We start from the raw sequence: 14,797 nt of genomic DNA on the forward strand, positions 1-14,797 counted from the left end.
CACTGTCCTGTGGAAACCCGAAGAACTATTCCTTTATCCCGAGAAAGCCCAAAGAAGAGCTCAAAACGTGACTTAGAAACTCAAAGGATCCGTCCGAAGTCTTTTATCACAAACAGGATGGAGCGAAGGAAAGCTACGCTTCACAACAGAGGAAGGCCAGAGCGGTTAGCGCGCGACTGAAGAGGCAGGAGGCGCGAACGAGAGATCGCGACATTTCGCGACGTGAGCGGTGGTTTGTGGGAGCGCTGGCGCCGATTCATGAAACGTAGGAGCCGAGAGCAAGCAGTCTCCAATGCTAACAGATATAACCCTCCAATACTCCGAATAACCTCCCCGACGTACACAGCGTTACGTACCTCTTAGGTAGGCAAATTTTTCTCTTTTATTTGCAGGAAGGCTTCGTCAAGTTCATTAGCGGTAATGGGAGTATCGGAGTGTTGCATTATATAAATAGCAAAGCTTAGATGCTAAATTTTATTTTAGCCTTCGAAAAAGTAGAAATTTTAGGATCTGGGTAAGTTCCGTTAAAGCATATAATATACAATTATGACTCATATTTAAATCACTTTTTAATTTAATTATCAAAAAAACTCAACTTTGCCGATAAAAAAATGGACAACAAATTTGTAGGAATTGATCAGTGTTAATAGTCAAACTACTGTACCACAGATGCTTCGATATTCCAATAAATCTGAGCAAATGTTTTGGATTTAAAACTAAAAAAAATTTAAAAAAAAAACTATAACTGAAAAGAATAAATACTTCAAAAAGATTCAAAAACAAAAATATAAAGATTACAAGCCACATCAAACACTTACAGCTTTTTTAATATCAAAAGTAACACGGAATACCCTCCTGTTCCAGTAATGGATCAGCTAAAATTGTTCTTAGTTTAATCTTATAAAAGAGTTCCCACACATTAAAAAGGCAGTAAAATGCATGGTTTGATTACACAAAATCATAAAATTATAAATTAAACCACATTTCACCACCACAATAAGCAATGAAAGCACTAACATCCCACAAATTAATTTACATAATTGTTCCAGGTTTCCCAATGTAATTTTCTTTAAGAGCTCATTAGCCTATCCATGACAATCTCAACGAGCGCTGGAGCATCCACGGTGACAGCAACTTTGACCTTGGGCTTATTAGACCATTCCGTGATTTCCTCAAATCTAAGAAAGTTTTTCATAAAAAACTTAGCTAGCTTAACTTTTCCCGTCAAGAATTTATTAAGAATTTATTAGGACACTATTGATGAAAAAAAAAAAAAGTATTTGCATGTATACTACATAATTCTTATTTATTTACATACCTACAGGCCATCGATAAATTGTCATTCGAAACACAAACTTTGTGAGCACCATTCTAAAAAATATTTCTTTTAGCAAGAAACATTCGAGCTTAAATTAAAAATCATTCAGAACTCAGATTTTAACAAACTTATAGTTAAACAAACCAGCTCGATGAGATAAACACAATAACATCAAAATTGATACAATGACCAAATCAAGGCCAAATCAAGCCATTAAATCACCTTTGGAATCTTTGAGTGGCAAATGAATTCCAAATCTGACAAATTTATAGTCAAAATGAACGTCTTGTTGAGACACATCGAACGGGCCCAAATTGTCCAATTTTGAAATCATCCAGTCACTAAAATGTCCACAATATGTCGTTCAATCATGAGAATCTCTTTAGGTCGTCAGATGGAGTAGTCTTAATTTCTTTTTTTATTTATATGGGAGGTCAATCCCAAACACTATAAATAAAAATCATTAAGAACTCCGATTTTAGCAACCTTGCAGTCAAACTGAGCAGCTTGGCGAAACAAATGATATGACACCAAAATTGATCCAATCCGAATCAAATCAAGCTCGAATTAAATAATTAAACCACTTTTGAATGCTTTGAAAGGTTAATTGGACGGTCAACTAGATTTCAAATATGGCAAGCTTATAATCAACTTTGGTTTTACGACCCATGCATGAGAGAAACTTCCTCCAGTTTGCCTGCCACAGAGGACGAGTCCGAGTTTCCTGCAAAGCAGATACCACCAGCAGTACCATATGGACTTTATAGGGGTTGCCTGATGTGCAACATCGAAGTTCCTATTCAAGCATCAAAAGGAGGAGCATTCGCGGAATGCCCAACATGCAATGTTCTCCACTTAAACCACTACAGTTCTTTTGAGGAGTTCATAGCCGCCGACACGGGACGTCAGGAGACAGCTTACCCGGACACAGATTCACATATTCCATTACCTACAGAGTCAAGTTAGATGTGGTATCACACAGATGTGAAAATGAGGGAGCAGCCCCGACAATCACAAATGGTCACCATGGCAGAATTAGACAAGATGAGCTAAGTAAAGAAGTAAGAATTTGGATTCTACGAGAAAATACAATGAAACTTTGTCAACATTCTGGAGGGCCTGGAGCTATATACAATGGTCTTCTCTGAAAGTGATGAAAGGAAAATTATAGATTGTATAATCGATCTGAGGGACAGAGGTCGAGCGGGACTACTAATGGAAAGAACTTATTCAGAACCACAAAAGTGGATGCGAGGAAAAGACAGAATAATCATCCAATGTGGTTGTTATTACAATTTCACTAAAGATAGGCAAGGAAACCCCCATGTATCTTAAGTAACGATGAAGTGGATCTGATGCCTTCTGAAATAAAGAGAATGATCAGATGGAGTATACTACCAGCCGATTGCATTTCAAACAGTTGTACAATCAACATATATGATGAAGGAGATTGCATTCCCCGCACATAGACCATCATGATTTCATGAGGCCATTCTGCACGGTGCATTCATGAGTAAAAACAATATACTGTTCGGAAAAGAAATCGACGTTATCGGCCTTGAGTCCAGAGGACCTGTTGAGATTCTACTACCGATGGGTTCAGTACTGATTCTGAAAAGAAATGGAGAAGACTTAGCCAAGCACTGCATTTCAGGGGTACGACACCGCAGTGGACGATAACAAGATACCGTATGGGTTTCAACCAGATCCAGAGTTAGAGGAGTTGCGCCCGTACGAGCTATGAGATGGTTGCACCTCTAAGCACACATAAAAGAAATTCTTGCCCTGGAACGTGGCTTGATATGTCAACTTGATTAGGAGCTCGTCCCACAGAGGACAAATAGACAGTTTTGTCACTTTTTGTACTGCGTTAGAGCAACATATATGATATATACTCAGCATATGATGTTTCAGATGTATTCAGCATGATTGTCTCTTTTGATGCTTTCAGCACGTATTCAGTCTGTAACACCTATTTGAAGCAGATCAATGAAATTTCTTTCAAATTTCAACATGTTTGTCAAATTTTCCTTTTGTGTGATTGATAAAGTCATGGAACCATACATTAGTTCTAAATTATAATAAACGAAGAACGATATAACGAAAGTCTGATATTAAAATTTAAACTTGTTTTTGAAAATTTTGAAAATCAACCTTTTTGAAAATCAACCAATAAAAATTAAATTTTGAAAATGTACTTTGATAATTAAATATGATAAAAATAACAAGAAAATAAAATGATAAGCTTTGTTGAGTTTGTTTTTCTCGAGTTTGAGGTTTCTTACTCTTTGCTTGTGTAGCACGAATATCTTCTACACCAATTTCTTCACATTCACACGGAGTCTTCTACCGTCAATCCTCACATTCGGGGTAGGCTTTGACGTCCTATTCCCATCCTCGCATTCGGGGTAGGCTTAGACATCATATTCTCATCCTCACATTCGAGGTAGGCTTAGACGTCCTATTCTCATCCTCACATTCGGCGTAAGCTTTAAAGTCCTATTCTCATCCACACATTTAGGGTAGGCTTAAACGTCATATTCTCATCCTTACAATCGGGGTAGGCTTTGACGTCCTATTATCATCCTTACATTCGGGTTAGGCTTTGAAGCCCTATTCCCTTTTCTGAGCTTGTGTTTTACACTCAATCCAATTTCCTCGCGCCATCTCCTTGAAATTTTAAATCAAATCCAAACTAAATCTCTGAGATATTCAATGCAAATCGAATCTTTGTTGGGACTGTCGGTCTATCCGACGATTGTCCCCAAAATCTCCTCTCTTTTCCTCGGTGAGAATCTCTGTTCTTCCCAAGCGAAAACCACTGTCACCTAATTCTACTCTTTGTAATCCGTGTTGGTGATGTTGATCTCGTCGGTCAATGCTAATACGCGTGGTGTACTCGCCCAGCACACCACATCTATTGGGTGTCCATTTGTTAACCTCACTTTGGTTGAGGTCTATTTTCCTCTTTAGTTGCCTAGGGTCTAGCCATAGGACTTTTCTGTTGACTATTCCTAGAGGACTAGAAAAGAAACTCTCACCATTAGAAAATCTAAACTCTTCCTTACTCAACTTGAAATTCCACATATTGGTCATAACCTCTAGCACTTAGTAAGTGGGGCCAATATGGGTGAGTTTAAGGGGAGTCTTCATAGGATTGTTTGGCCTTAGGGTCAAACATCTGGGTGTTGGTCTTGAGCTGGTGCACACACTGTCACTCACTTGCAAGTTACATCTCACTCACAACCCTAAACCCAAACTTGTTGACTTTGATCCCTTGATCTTTTGGGAGACTCATGTAGATGGTCCCCTAGGCCCACTAACTACATAGAGGACCCAAATGGAGACTCCATTGGTCCATAGCTCAAATAGGGTTGTTAGCACCTCAATTTCACCAAAATACCTAACTTAGCTTTTTGCCCCCCACATCTACCCAATTTACCAAAACACCCACAAACCTTAAGTTTGACCAAAATTCTCAATTTCACCCAAAATACCTAAATTTGTTCAAAAATCATCTCATACCATTTGAAACCACCCAAATTGCCTAAACCATCTTCAAATTGCCAAAATTACCAAAATACCCCCAAAATTGTCAAAATTACCAAAATATCCTTGGTGGCCCAAACTTTTCCAAAACCCTCAAAATCATTTCAAATGTCCCCAAAACCAATTTAGACTCTTCAACTAAACCCAATTTGACTAATTTGACCAACTTGACAAAACGCCCCAAATTGCCCTTAAAGGCCCAATTACCCTAATTCACCCCAAATGTCCACAAATTTGGTTCCAATTTTCTCCAATTTCAATCTTAAACTCAAATTCATCAATGACCAAACTCAATTCAAACCAAATCCAAGTTCAATTGACTCACATTGTGAACCCAATTTCAATCCAAACCAAAGTCCCTAATTTTGACCATATGGTCTAATCTCACCCAATTGAGCCCTATAGCCCACTTGCTCCAATTTGAATCTTAACCCCTTTGTAACATTCCTACACACCAGATTGAATCCTCAATTGGCATTGGTCAGGCTTCAATTTCACTCAATTTCAACCTAAATCCAAAATTCCTAAATTTACCCCAATTTAGTCATGTGCCCAAATTCCACCAAACAGAATGTCCTAACCCAAAAATTAACACTAAATTAATGTTGAGAACTCTTCATAACATTTTCCTAGACCATTTTTAACGCTCGATTTGGACTTAGCTCAACTCTAGCATAATCTAAACTTAAGTGTAACCCAGCATCCCCAAATTGATCAAATGCTCAAATTCCTTCAAATTGAACCTCCAAATCAATTCAAAAGCACTCCAAATCTGTTCTAAACTCTTTATGACAATCATTTACTCCAAGTTTCTCAATCAATTGAGTCCAATGTCATGGCGAGCCCAACCTAGACTCAACTTCAAGTCAAATTGACCCAAATTGAACCCATGCACCAAAATTGACCAAGCCATGCCAAATTGATCAAGTCAAAGCTTCTACAGCCATCCAGTACACCCTAGTGACCAGGCTAGACTCACCTAGCCCACCCAAGAGGAGCTATGGATCAATGGTCCCCTAATTTAAGGGATTTCATCCCATTTTTGGCCTAATCTTGAAATCTTTTCCATCATGTCATACTATACCTCCTTGAGCCAATAAATGACCGAACCCTGGCCAGCCACCACCTCAGCCGTCGAAAACAGCCAGCCCAAGGGAACCCTCAATGGCCAAAACTCAAATTTAAACTAACCTGAGCTGGCTAAGTCTGATTGGACACTAGAGCTCTTCATCCCTCCACCTAAGCACTGTTTTGCACCTATCAATTGCCTCTGGTAGCCACCCAAAGCTCCTCTATTTAAACAGCCCCCTTCACAGCCAAAGGGGAGAGCATCAAAATCCTTGGGGAAACTCTGTTAAAATAAACTCTGAAAATCCTTGGGGAAACTCTGTTAAAATCTCACCAGAGACTCTCCAAGAACTCCTCAGCTCAAGCCCACCATTGTCCCCCTCTGGTTCCCCCTATGTGAGCCCAATTTTGAGCTCAAAATTTCAGCTCGTACCAGGACAGATTTCTCTACACCTCCACAGTCCACTAAACTCTAATTAACTGTACCTACGCCATCACCAGAGCAAGAGGAGTTGATTCCCCACAAAAGTCTCATCCTAAACAGCTTCTAACATAGCTCTAGACCAACACCTAAAATCGAGCTTGATCGAGATCATGGCTAGACAATTCACCAATGCCTGCGAATTCATCTGGAGGTTCGTTGGGTCCATCCGAAGCTTACTACAACCATCTGATTGAGCTGAAGTTACAAATACAAAAAGGCTAATATATTAAATAGAAAGAAATATACAGATACAATGTGTGGGAGGGCCCAAGCATGGCACCGCATGGAGCATGGCACCCTGCCCACACAAAAAATCACAAAAGGTTTCAAAACTAGAAAAAACAGAAAATACATTAGATACTAAAATAAAAGGCCTAACAGTGTCGAAATACATAGTATCAGGTGGCTCGAGAGCGGCCCAATTTGGTTTTACCTCTGCCTCTAGTTCTAGGGAAGGAGCAAGCTAATAAGTTGGTAAGATGATTGTCATTGCCAGTAGTACCAATGTATCATCCAATATGTTCCCGAGGTGGAGTCGGCCTCCATTCTTCCTCTTTCTCCTGGAATAGACCTGTTATTCCTCATCCGAAGAATAAGTCTGATGGGGTGGTAGAACTGAAGCAGAACAAATACCAACCGTAGTACCCACAATAGGTTCTAGTATATGTGAAGCATGAGTTGTCTCTACACCGGATACTTCCTGAAGAAGTGGAGCTACAAGACTCTCCTGATTATCAGTGTGAACACTATCATTTGTAGGTAATAGTCCATCAGTATTGTTTTCTCTGGGGTTTGAAGATGTCAGCATCACATCACTCGTAGTAACAGTAACGGCAGGGGCAATAGATTTCTCTCCATGTGGTACAGATATATCCTTAGATTCCTCCTTATTCATTTAATCTTTAGATTTCAAATTAAGGTGAAGCTTATGGCATTTATCAAGAGTATGCCCAAACATTTTACAATGAGAACAATAAGAATGTTTATGCTCCATGACGATTCGTTACCAATATCCATTATGCAATAGCGCCCAACCATACTTCAGTAACATCAGGCAAAGTAATCTCTTTTCACAAGTATTTTAGCCACAGAAGGTCTAGTAAGGTTGAAAGTGGGTAGATCTAGCTTCATAGGATCCTCAAATATAAAACCAATAGAGTAAAGAACCTGATGATGAAAAAAGTACAACTTAAGACAGATAGACTAAACCATACGGGTACAGTAGGAGATTCATGATTGGGTCAAAATTAGGAGACTACTTGAGTAGTTTCATTGGTTTATCAGCAACGTTAAGATATTTTTTGGAGAAAATACAAGTGTGGTCTTCAGGCACAGTTAACTGAATCAATACAAATCTCTCATCCATGAGCCCCACTTTCCACTTTTCTGCTAATTTGAGGTCATTAAAATTTTTTCTGATAACTTCCATAACTCGGTGTCCCCACTAAAATTTCCCAATGAGAACAAATTTCAATATGTCAGTCATGGTTGAAATTTCTGACTCAAAGAAAAAAAAATGTTGTCTTCCCACTCTTCCTGAACTTTAGATGAATATATTTTTAATGGTATCAAATGGGGATAAAGCAAAATGCTCCTTTGTGAGAATATAAGAAAATGAAATGTTGATATAGTTTCTCAAGGCATACATGTTTCACAACTCTTTTTGTTTGAAAAATCAATCAATTGTAGGTGGGAGTAACTAATATAGATTTGTGACGTAATTAAGTTAGTGTCATGGATGGTTTGGCATATGTGATTTGATACTTTTATCTAGGTCGAATTGATATTTCAGCTGCATCCAAGGCTCTTTTTTTGTTTTTTTTTTTTTTGTGAGAGCTGCAGTTGAAATGGCTTGTTTGACAACTTTTTAGTTGAATTGTACTGCTATGAGTTACCAAATTAGACTTAAACATAAGAGTACGTGATTTTTAATTGACTTTTTGGTTTTATATTATTCAGACATGATCCTGTCAACCTTTGCAAATATAAAGCATGTTTGTACATGTTCACTTCTTTATGTTAAATACAGTGACCCTATCAATTATATCCGCATAAAGTTTACTTTGTTTAAAATTATTGTAAATTTTAATTCTACTCTTGTGAGACCCTATCAATTGCAATTCATCATATCATTGAGTTTTCATGTATTAAGCTAAGCATGATGACAATATCTTCTTATTTTTCTTCTTTTTTCGGCATTGTTCTCACTGGATTTTACTCATTTGCTTTCTTGAAGCATATGTACTTGCAGTTCTTTATAATACTTGAATATTTAAAATAAATAATACTAAAGAAAATTACTGCTTATTTTAGATATACTAATAATGCGGAGTATTAAACAGAGTTAGCTTCGGCTTCAAATACTATTTATAGTTATATACTAGTTAAATTGATTAAATCTATCAGGTACAATATCTTTTTTGTCTAGGTTTACCCACATCTTTTTTAAAGATAAAAAGAAAAAAAAAACAACTCATTTTGCAAAGAAAATATATCCACTGGAATTGCACAATCTCTAATGATTGCTTGCTCAAGCAGATGGTCTTGTATGCATGTATTTTTCCCTCTTAACCTGATTGTATGCATTTCCTTTTAGCTGGGTAATAAGCATACATGCCAGTCGCTTTTTAGCTATGATAGCAGATTTTAGTGTTACGCCGGGATAATCTAGTTTTTTTTATAGATGGATGTCATGATGGAATCCTACATTTTCTCCTAGCTAATTAGCCATATATGTTATTTTTTCATCTATTTTTCTATGACATTTTCTTTTGTTTTCTTTTGCTAGGAATGAATGATTTAGATGTTACAGAATATCGGGAAAGCTTAACAATACAAGTTTTTGGTGTTGAATAACCCAAGTCAATAAAAACCTTTGCAGATTGTGGTTTTTCTACCGTGCTAGTGAATGCTATTGCAAAGCAGAATTATGAAAAGCCAACACCATTCCAGTGCCAGGCTTTACCAATTGAACTTTCTGGAAGAGACATTACTGGCATTGCAAAAATAGGTTTTGACAAAACAGCTCTGCTTTTATACTATCAATCATAGTTCATATAATGGATCAAAAATGAACTAAAAAAAGGTAATATTGTACCGGAAATTAAAGACACGAGTGATAAAAAATATTTGAGTTGCACTTGAAGCAATCCGATTCATATTTAAATCCTATTTTTTATGTAAATGATGTTAAATTCTGAAATAAGATGTCACATGCTTCAAATGAATATAATCAAATTTAAGTTAAATCATACCCAGCATTTTTCTAGATTAACAACATTTAAAATAAATCCGAATGTTCCAATTTTACTAAATCATAATTACATCGTAAAGGAGAAAAAAATGGATTCAGAGAAGCGCCAGATTTAGCTCCCTTGAATTTTGTATTTGGCTTGATTAATGTTAAATCCAACTTAAATCAAATTAAAACAGCACCACCAAACAACCCCTGAAACTCGCGCATGCACGAATCTATGCATGACCACTTATAATATCTAAAACAACAAAATCTCACATATTCTGTTAATTAGAGTTTTGTCGGAAAAGGGGTTCTCAAAAAGAGGAAATGGAAGGTTGGAACGCTCATCATCATCATCATCATTATATGCGCTATCATTGCAAATAATTTAATTACCCTTCCTCCTCAGCATTTGTCATGCTTTAGCGGGATCGACAACTAAAAACAAAGGAAGAATACGAAGGAGAAGCTGGCAGCCTAAAGATTTTCACCTACAAGGAGTTCTCATCAGCAACGCCTGGGTTTTCAGAGAAGCTTGGGCACAGTTTTCCAAGGCTCGCTACCGGATTCCACCGCGCGATAGTCATCAGGTATAGCTTGAACGCCCTGGCGGCAGCGGCGACAAGTTTCGGGCGGAGGTTTACACCAACGAAAGCATACATTATGTGAACCTTGTTCGCCTTCGTGGTTTCTTCTTTGAAGATCCCCATGGCCTCATGGCCTCCTCGTTTATGAATACATGGCCAACATCGGAAAAATTACTCTCAATAATAAACTCTCATGTGTGCTACATCGGAGTCATTTAAATAAAGATTAAAGTAAAACCACGGAGTTATTGGAGCAGAACTCTGCATGTTATTTGGAGGGTTATTAAGAGATTATTGAGAGTTATTGAGGGGTTATTGCGGCGTTATTGGAGTTAACACACCCAATAACCTACGCAGTTTCATTGTAATAACCCATGCAATAACCCCCCAATAACCTCTGCGGTTCCACTTTAATAACTCTCTGCAATAATCTCATCAATAACCTCCGCGTTTTCATTTCAACAACTCCCTGCATTAACCCCAGCAATAACTCACTAATAACCTCTGTGGATTCACTTCAATAACCCCTCAATAACCTCCGCGAAGTAGCACAAGTGGCGGCATATTACTGGAGTCCGCACGTAAAGCTACGTCTGGAGTCAGCAGAGAAAATTTTTCCCACCAACTGAGATCAAATAGGAAGGAGATGTCGCGGTAGTGGGCATTATTTTCTAGAAAGGGCTCCTGCAAATTATTCACCCCCACAATAATTTCTAGAAAGGGCTCCTGCAAATTATTCACCACCACAATAACCCCCGCAATAACTCCCGAGAACCCCCGACAATAATCCCCGCGATAACCCCCTAATAAAATCCGCAGTTTCACTTCAATACCCCCCAGCATTAATCCCGCAATAGCCCACTAATAACCCCCCAATAATATTTGTTGTTTCACTTCAATAACCCCACAATAACATTCGTGTGGCACATTATTGGAAGTCCGCACGCAAAGCTGCATCCAGACTCCGAATGTTAAATTTTCTCTGGTTTTCTCCGTCACAAGTCATGCATGTCATGCCAACATGAAACCGTCAGTGGGAGTTCCTTATTGTCGTCAAACCGACTGCAACGAGAACCTTGTCTCTTGGGAGAAAATTTTACATCCGAAGTTTGGACGCAACTCTGCGTGAGGACTTCCAATAATATGTCATCACGTAGAGGTTATTGTGGGGTAATTGAAGTAAAACCGAGGAATTTATTGGGGGGTTGTTATGATGTTATTGCGAGGGTTAATGCAGGAAGTTATTGAAGTGGAACCATGGAGGTTATTGGAGGGTTATTGTCGGAGGTTATTGATGTTGAATCATAGAGGTTATTGGGAGGTTATTACAGAGGTTATTGGAGTAGAACCATGTAGGTTATTGGGGATTATTGAGAGGTTATTGCAACGTTATTGGAGTTAATGCTTCAATAACCCCTCAATAACCCTCCCAATAACATTCGCAGTTCTACTTCAATAACATCTGCGGTTCCACTCCAATAACCTCTGTGGTTACACTTTAATATTTTTTTAGATGGGTTTGATATATCACACATGGCGGCATATTATAGGAGTACGCACGCAGAGCTGCGTCCGGATCTTAGATGTAAATTTTTTCCAGAAAACTGAGACAAGCGAATAGAGAAGCGAAGATGTCGTTAGGAGCATGATGACGGTGGCAACCTCGGTGGTGATGCAATAGAATAATGGATTTTAAGTGATATGATTGTAATATTGATGTTTAGGGAGCCACAGGTGTATATGAAAAAGTTTTTGGTGATATGTATGTAAATCCCACTTTCTTAAAACTTTATTTTCTTGCAACAATTTCAAATATTTTTTTTTCCCTAAAAATAACCCTTTAGAAATAATTTAAGAAAAAGTAGTGAGAAAGTTATCATTTAAAAATTCATTAGAACTTTTGGGATAGAAAAAATAGCTAACTAAAAATAATGTTTGTTTGAACGATAGTTTTCTCTTTTTTAAATTACTTTAACCAAGTATTTTCGAGAAAATATATTTGAAGTACTTGTATGGAGAGAAGCATTTAAAAGTAACCCCCCCCCCAAATGAAGTCCAAGAGTCTACTTGTGGTAAAACTTTTACCTTGTTTTCCAATGGAGAAAAAAGATTCATGTAACCAACCCCATGTAGTGGGAGTAAGCTTTTGTCGTTGTTGTTGTTTTCCAAACAATCATCATACCTTTACTTGGCTACTATTTTTACTATTTATTAGAATATTTTGTAGCTAAAAGATGTTATATAGAATAAGATATACTAAAGTGTGATAGTTATTAAAAATTTATTGTCTAACCATTTAAAAAAATTATAATACCCATAAAAACTTCTAAAAAAATTACTTTTTACACAGCAATTTTACAACCATCTTTACAAAAATTACAATTATCTCAAATGGACCTTAAATGAACATTATTTTTTTGTGCTTGTGTTTTCTGCCATAAACTGTCAAAAAACTATCCTGGATGAAGCCTTGCCTCTCTCGATCTTCTATCATACAAAATTTTTGAGAAGAGAGCCCAAAAAGTAACATGCAAGATTCAAACCTACGACTTCATGGTGAGAAACTATACCCTTAGCCATGATGTCGTAGGCAAGTGCAAAAAAGAGAAAACTATTGTTCAAACTTATAAGGGGGTGTTAAGGGTAATCATGTTTCTATTAAAAATCATACAAAATCTTGATGTTTTTTATCATATCATGAGCTTGTAAGGGGGTGCTAAGGGTAATCATGTTTCTAATCAAAATTATCATGTGTTTAATATTTATAATAGGAATCTGAAATGTCTTTAATTATAATATATCTTCATTAATATTTTATGAAATTTTCTTTTATTAAATTTTATTTTACTCTATCTTTTCTTGCATTTATACAAGCATGTTTATGCTCGCACCATGAGAAATCAAGTGAAAATTTATGCCCAATTTGGGGCAACGTTTAAGCAACGTTTAAATTGCTTTTTATTTTAAAAACCGTCGTCACCAACATTTGGGGAGCGTCGCTTTCACGATGTTTTGAAAGATTACATCCGCAGAACTTCATTTTACGAATTTAGTGGAAGTGTCACATTCATTGCGAGTTCTGAAGCGCTAATTAAAAAAGGCAACGCTGATATCACTCATCGTGAAATTACCTGCATAAACCCCAATATATCCATGACATCCACGAAAGAAATGCCTTGGGCACTTCTTGATCAACGTCGGTTGAAGCTCAATGCACATATTCTCTTACTTGATGTTATTTCTACTTTCGATTCTTCTTTCCATTTGAATTATAGCTATATTTTTTTTACGTTGAAATTAAATTGAAAATTTTTAAGAATCATTTACATCTTTGTAATGCTTACATCATTTGTTGACTGGTTGATCTATGTGATTTGGGAATTTTATGAGTGTTTTGCCAATCGATATATTTGAAGAGTAGTACGTAGAAGCTCATAAGAGGTAGGGAATATTATGAATCGAGTATTGTACTGAGTGTGGACATTCATAGATTTCATCCTCATCAAAACAAAAAAAAACTTTTTTTCTTGGTTGCATTGATTGTAAACATTCAAATATTTCACGTTATAGTTTTGGATATTATGGATCGAGGATTTTTTTTCTACTATCGAAATATTGTTCTTTATTAAGAACATCAATTATTATCTATGGTTATGTGTTGGTGGGCATGCCAGGTTATACCACAAGAGCATCGTTTATCCAATATTTGAGTAAACAGAGGACATCAAGAAATCTGGTAAGAAGAATGGGAAGTCTGTCATCTTTTTAACAGATGATGAAGGTATTCAACTTGCTTCCTCCTATCGTCTTAATTTGGTTGCGAAATTTTTATATGGTCAGCCCAAAATGGAGCTTATTCGCAAGGAATTTGAACTTTATACACCTTATTGGGGAGTGGAAAATTAAACTATTAGATGGGAGACATTCTTATTCAAATTAATAATGAAGAAGATTACACACGCTTATTTGCTAGAATAATAATCTGGATTGATGACAGAGCAATGAAGATTCTAAAATGGTCTGTAGATTTTGACCCACAGAAGGAACCACCAATTATTCCAGTTTGGATTCGTCTTTCTGGTCTGAAATTTCATTATTTTTCTCAAAAAGTATTGTATTTTATTGTCTCAGTTTATGGTAAGTCACTCAAGACGGAAATTCCTACTTTTAATCTTTTCCGTCCATCTAAAGCTAGAGTAATTGTTGAAAGAGACATTACTTCTTACGCTTCCGAAGAAATTTGGTTGGGCACACAGCATCATGGATATTGGCAGAAGGTAGAGATTGAGTTTTTTTCCTTCGTATTGTTCGAATTGTCATATGTTTGGTCACTGCATTTTTCAATGTCATTCACATCCCCACCTCAGATCAAAAAAATAAAGTGCTCCGCTAGAGGCAAAGATTCTAACTCCTCCCAATCAACTCCAAGTTATTGACACTATCGATCATCAAAATGATACACCTAAAGACATCACTATCCCCCCAATCAATATGTCAACCATTCAATCTCCACACATTGTTGTAGCTCCCCCGTTTTTAGAACCTCCTATCGT

At 37.0% G+C, this 14,797-nt stretch overlaps 1 protein-coding gene across 2 annotated transcripts in view; it reads right to left on the minus strand.

The window, feature by feature from the left end:
* Positions 1–806: 806 nt before the first annotated feature.
* LOC110032866 (probable uridine nucleosidase 2) overlaps positions 807–14,797 on the minus strand; it is a 35,127-nt gene continuing 21,136 nt past the window's right edge. For both annotated transcript variants that reach the window (XM_020736639.1, XM_020736638.1), the window contains exon 9: positions 807–1,178. In XM_020736639.1, coding sequence (XP_020592298.1) covers positions 1,070–1,178 — 109 coding nt within the window. In that variant the 3' untranslated portion in view covers positions 807–1,069. The remainder of the gene's footprint in view (positions 1,179–14,797) is intronic.

Source organism: Phalaenopsis equestris, unplaced genomic scaffold, assembly GCF_001263595.1.
Source record: "Phalaenopsis equestris unplaced genomic scaffold, ASM126359v1 Scaffold001041, whole genome shotgun sequence".
Classification (NCBI taxonomy): Eukaryota; Viridiplantae; Streptophyta; class Magnoliopsida; order Asparagales; family Orchidaceae; genus Phalaenopsis; species Phalaenopsis equestris.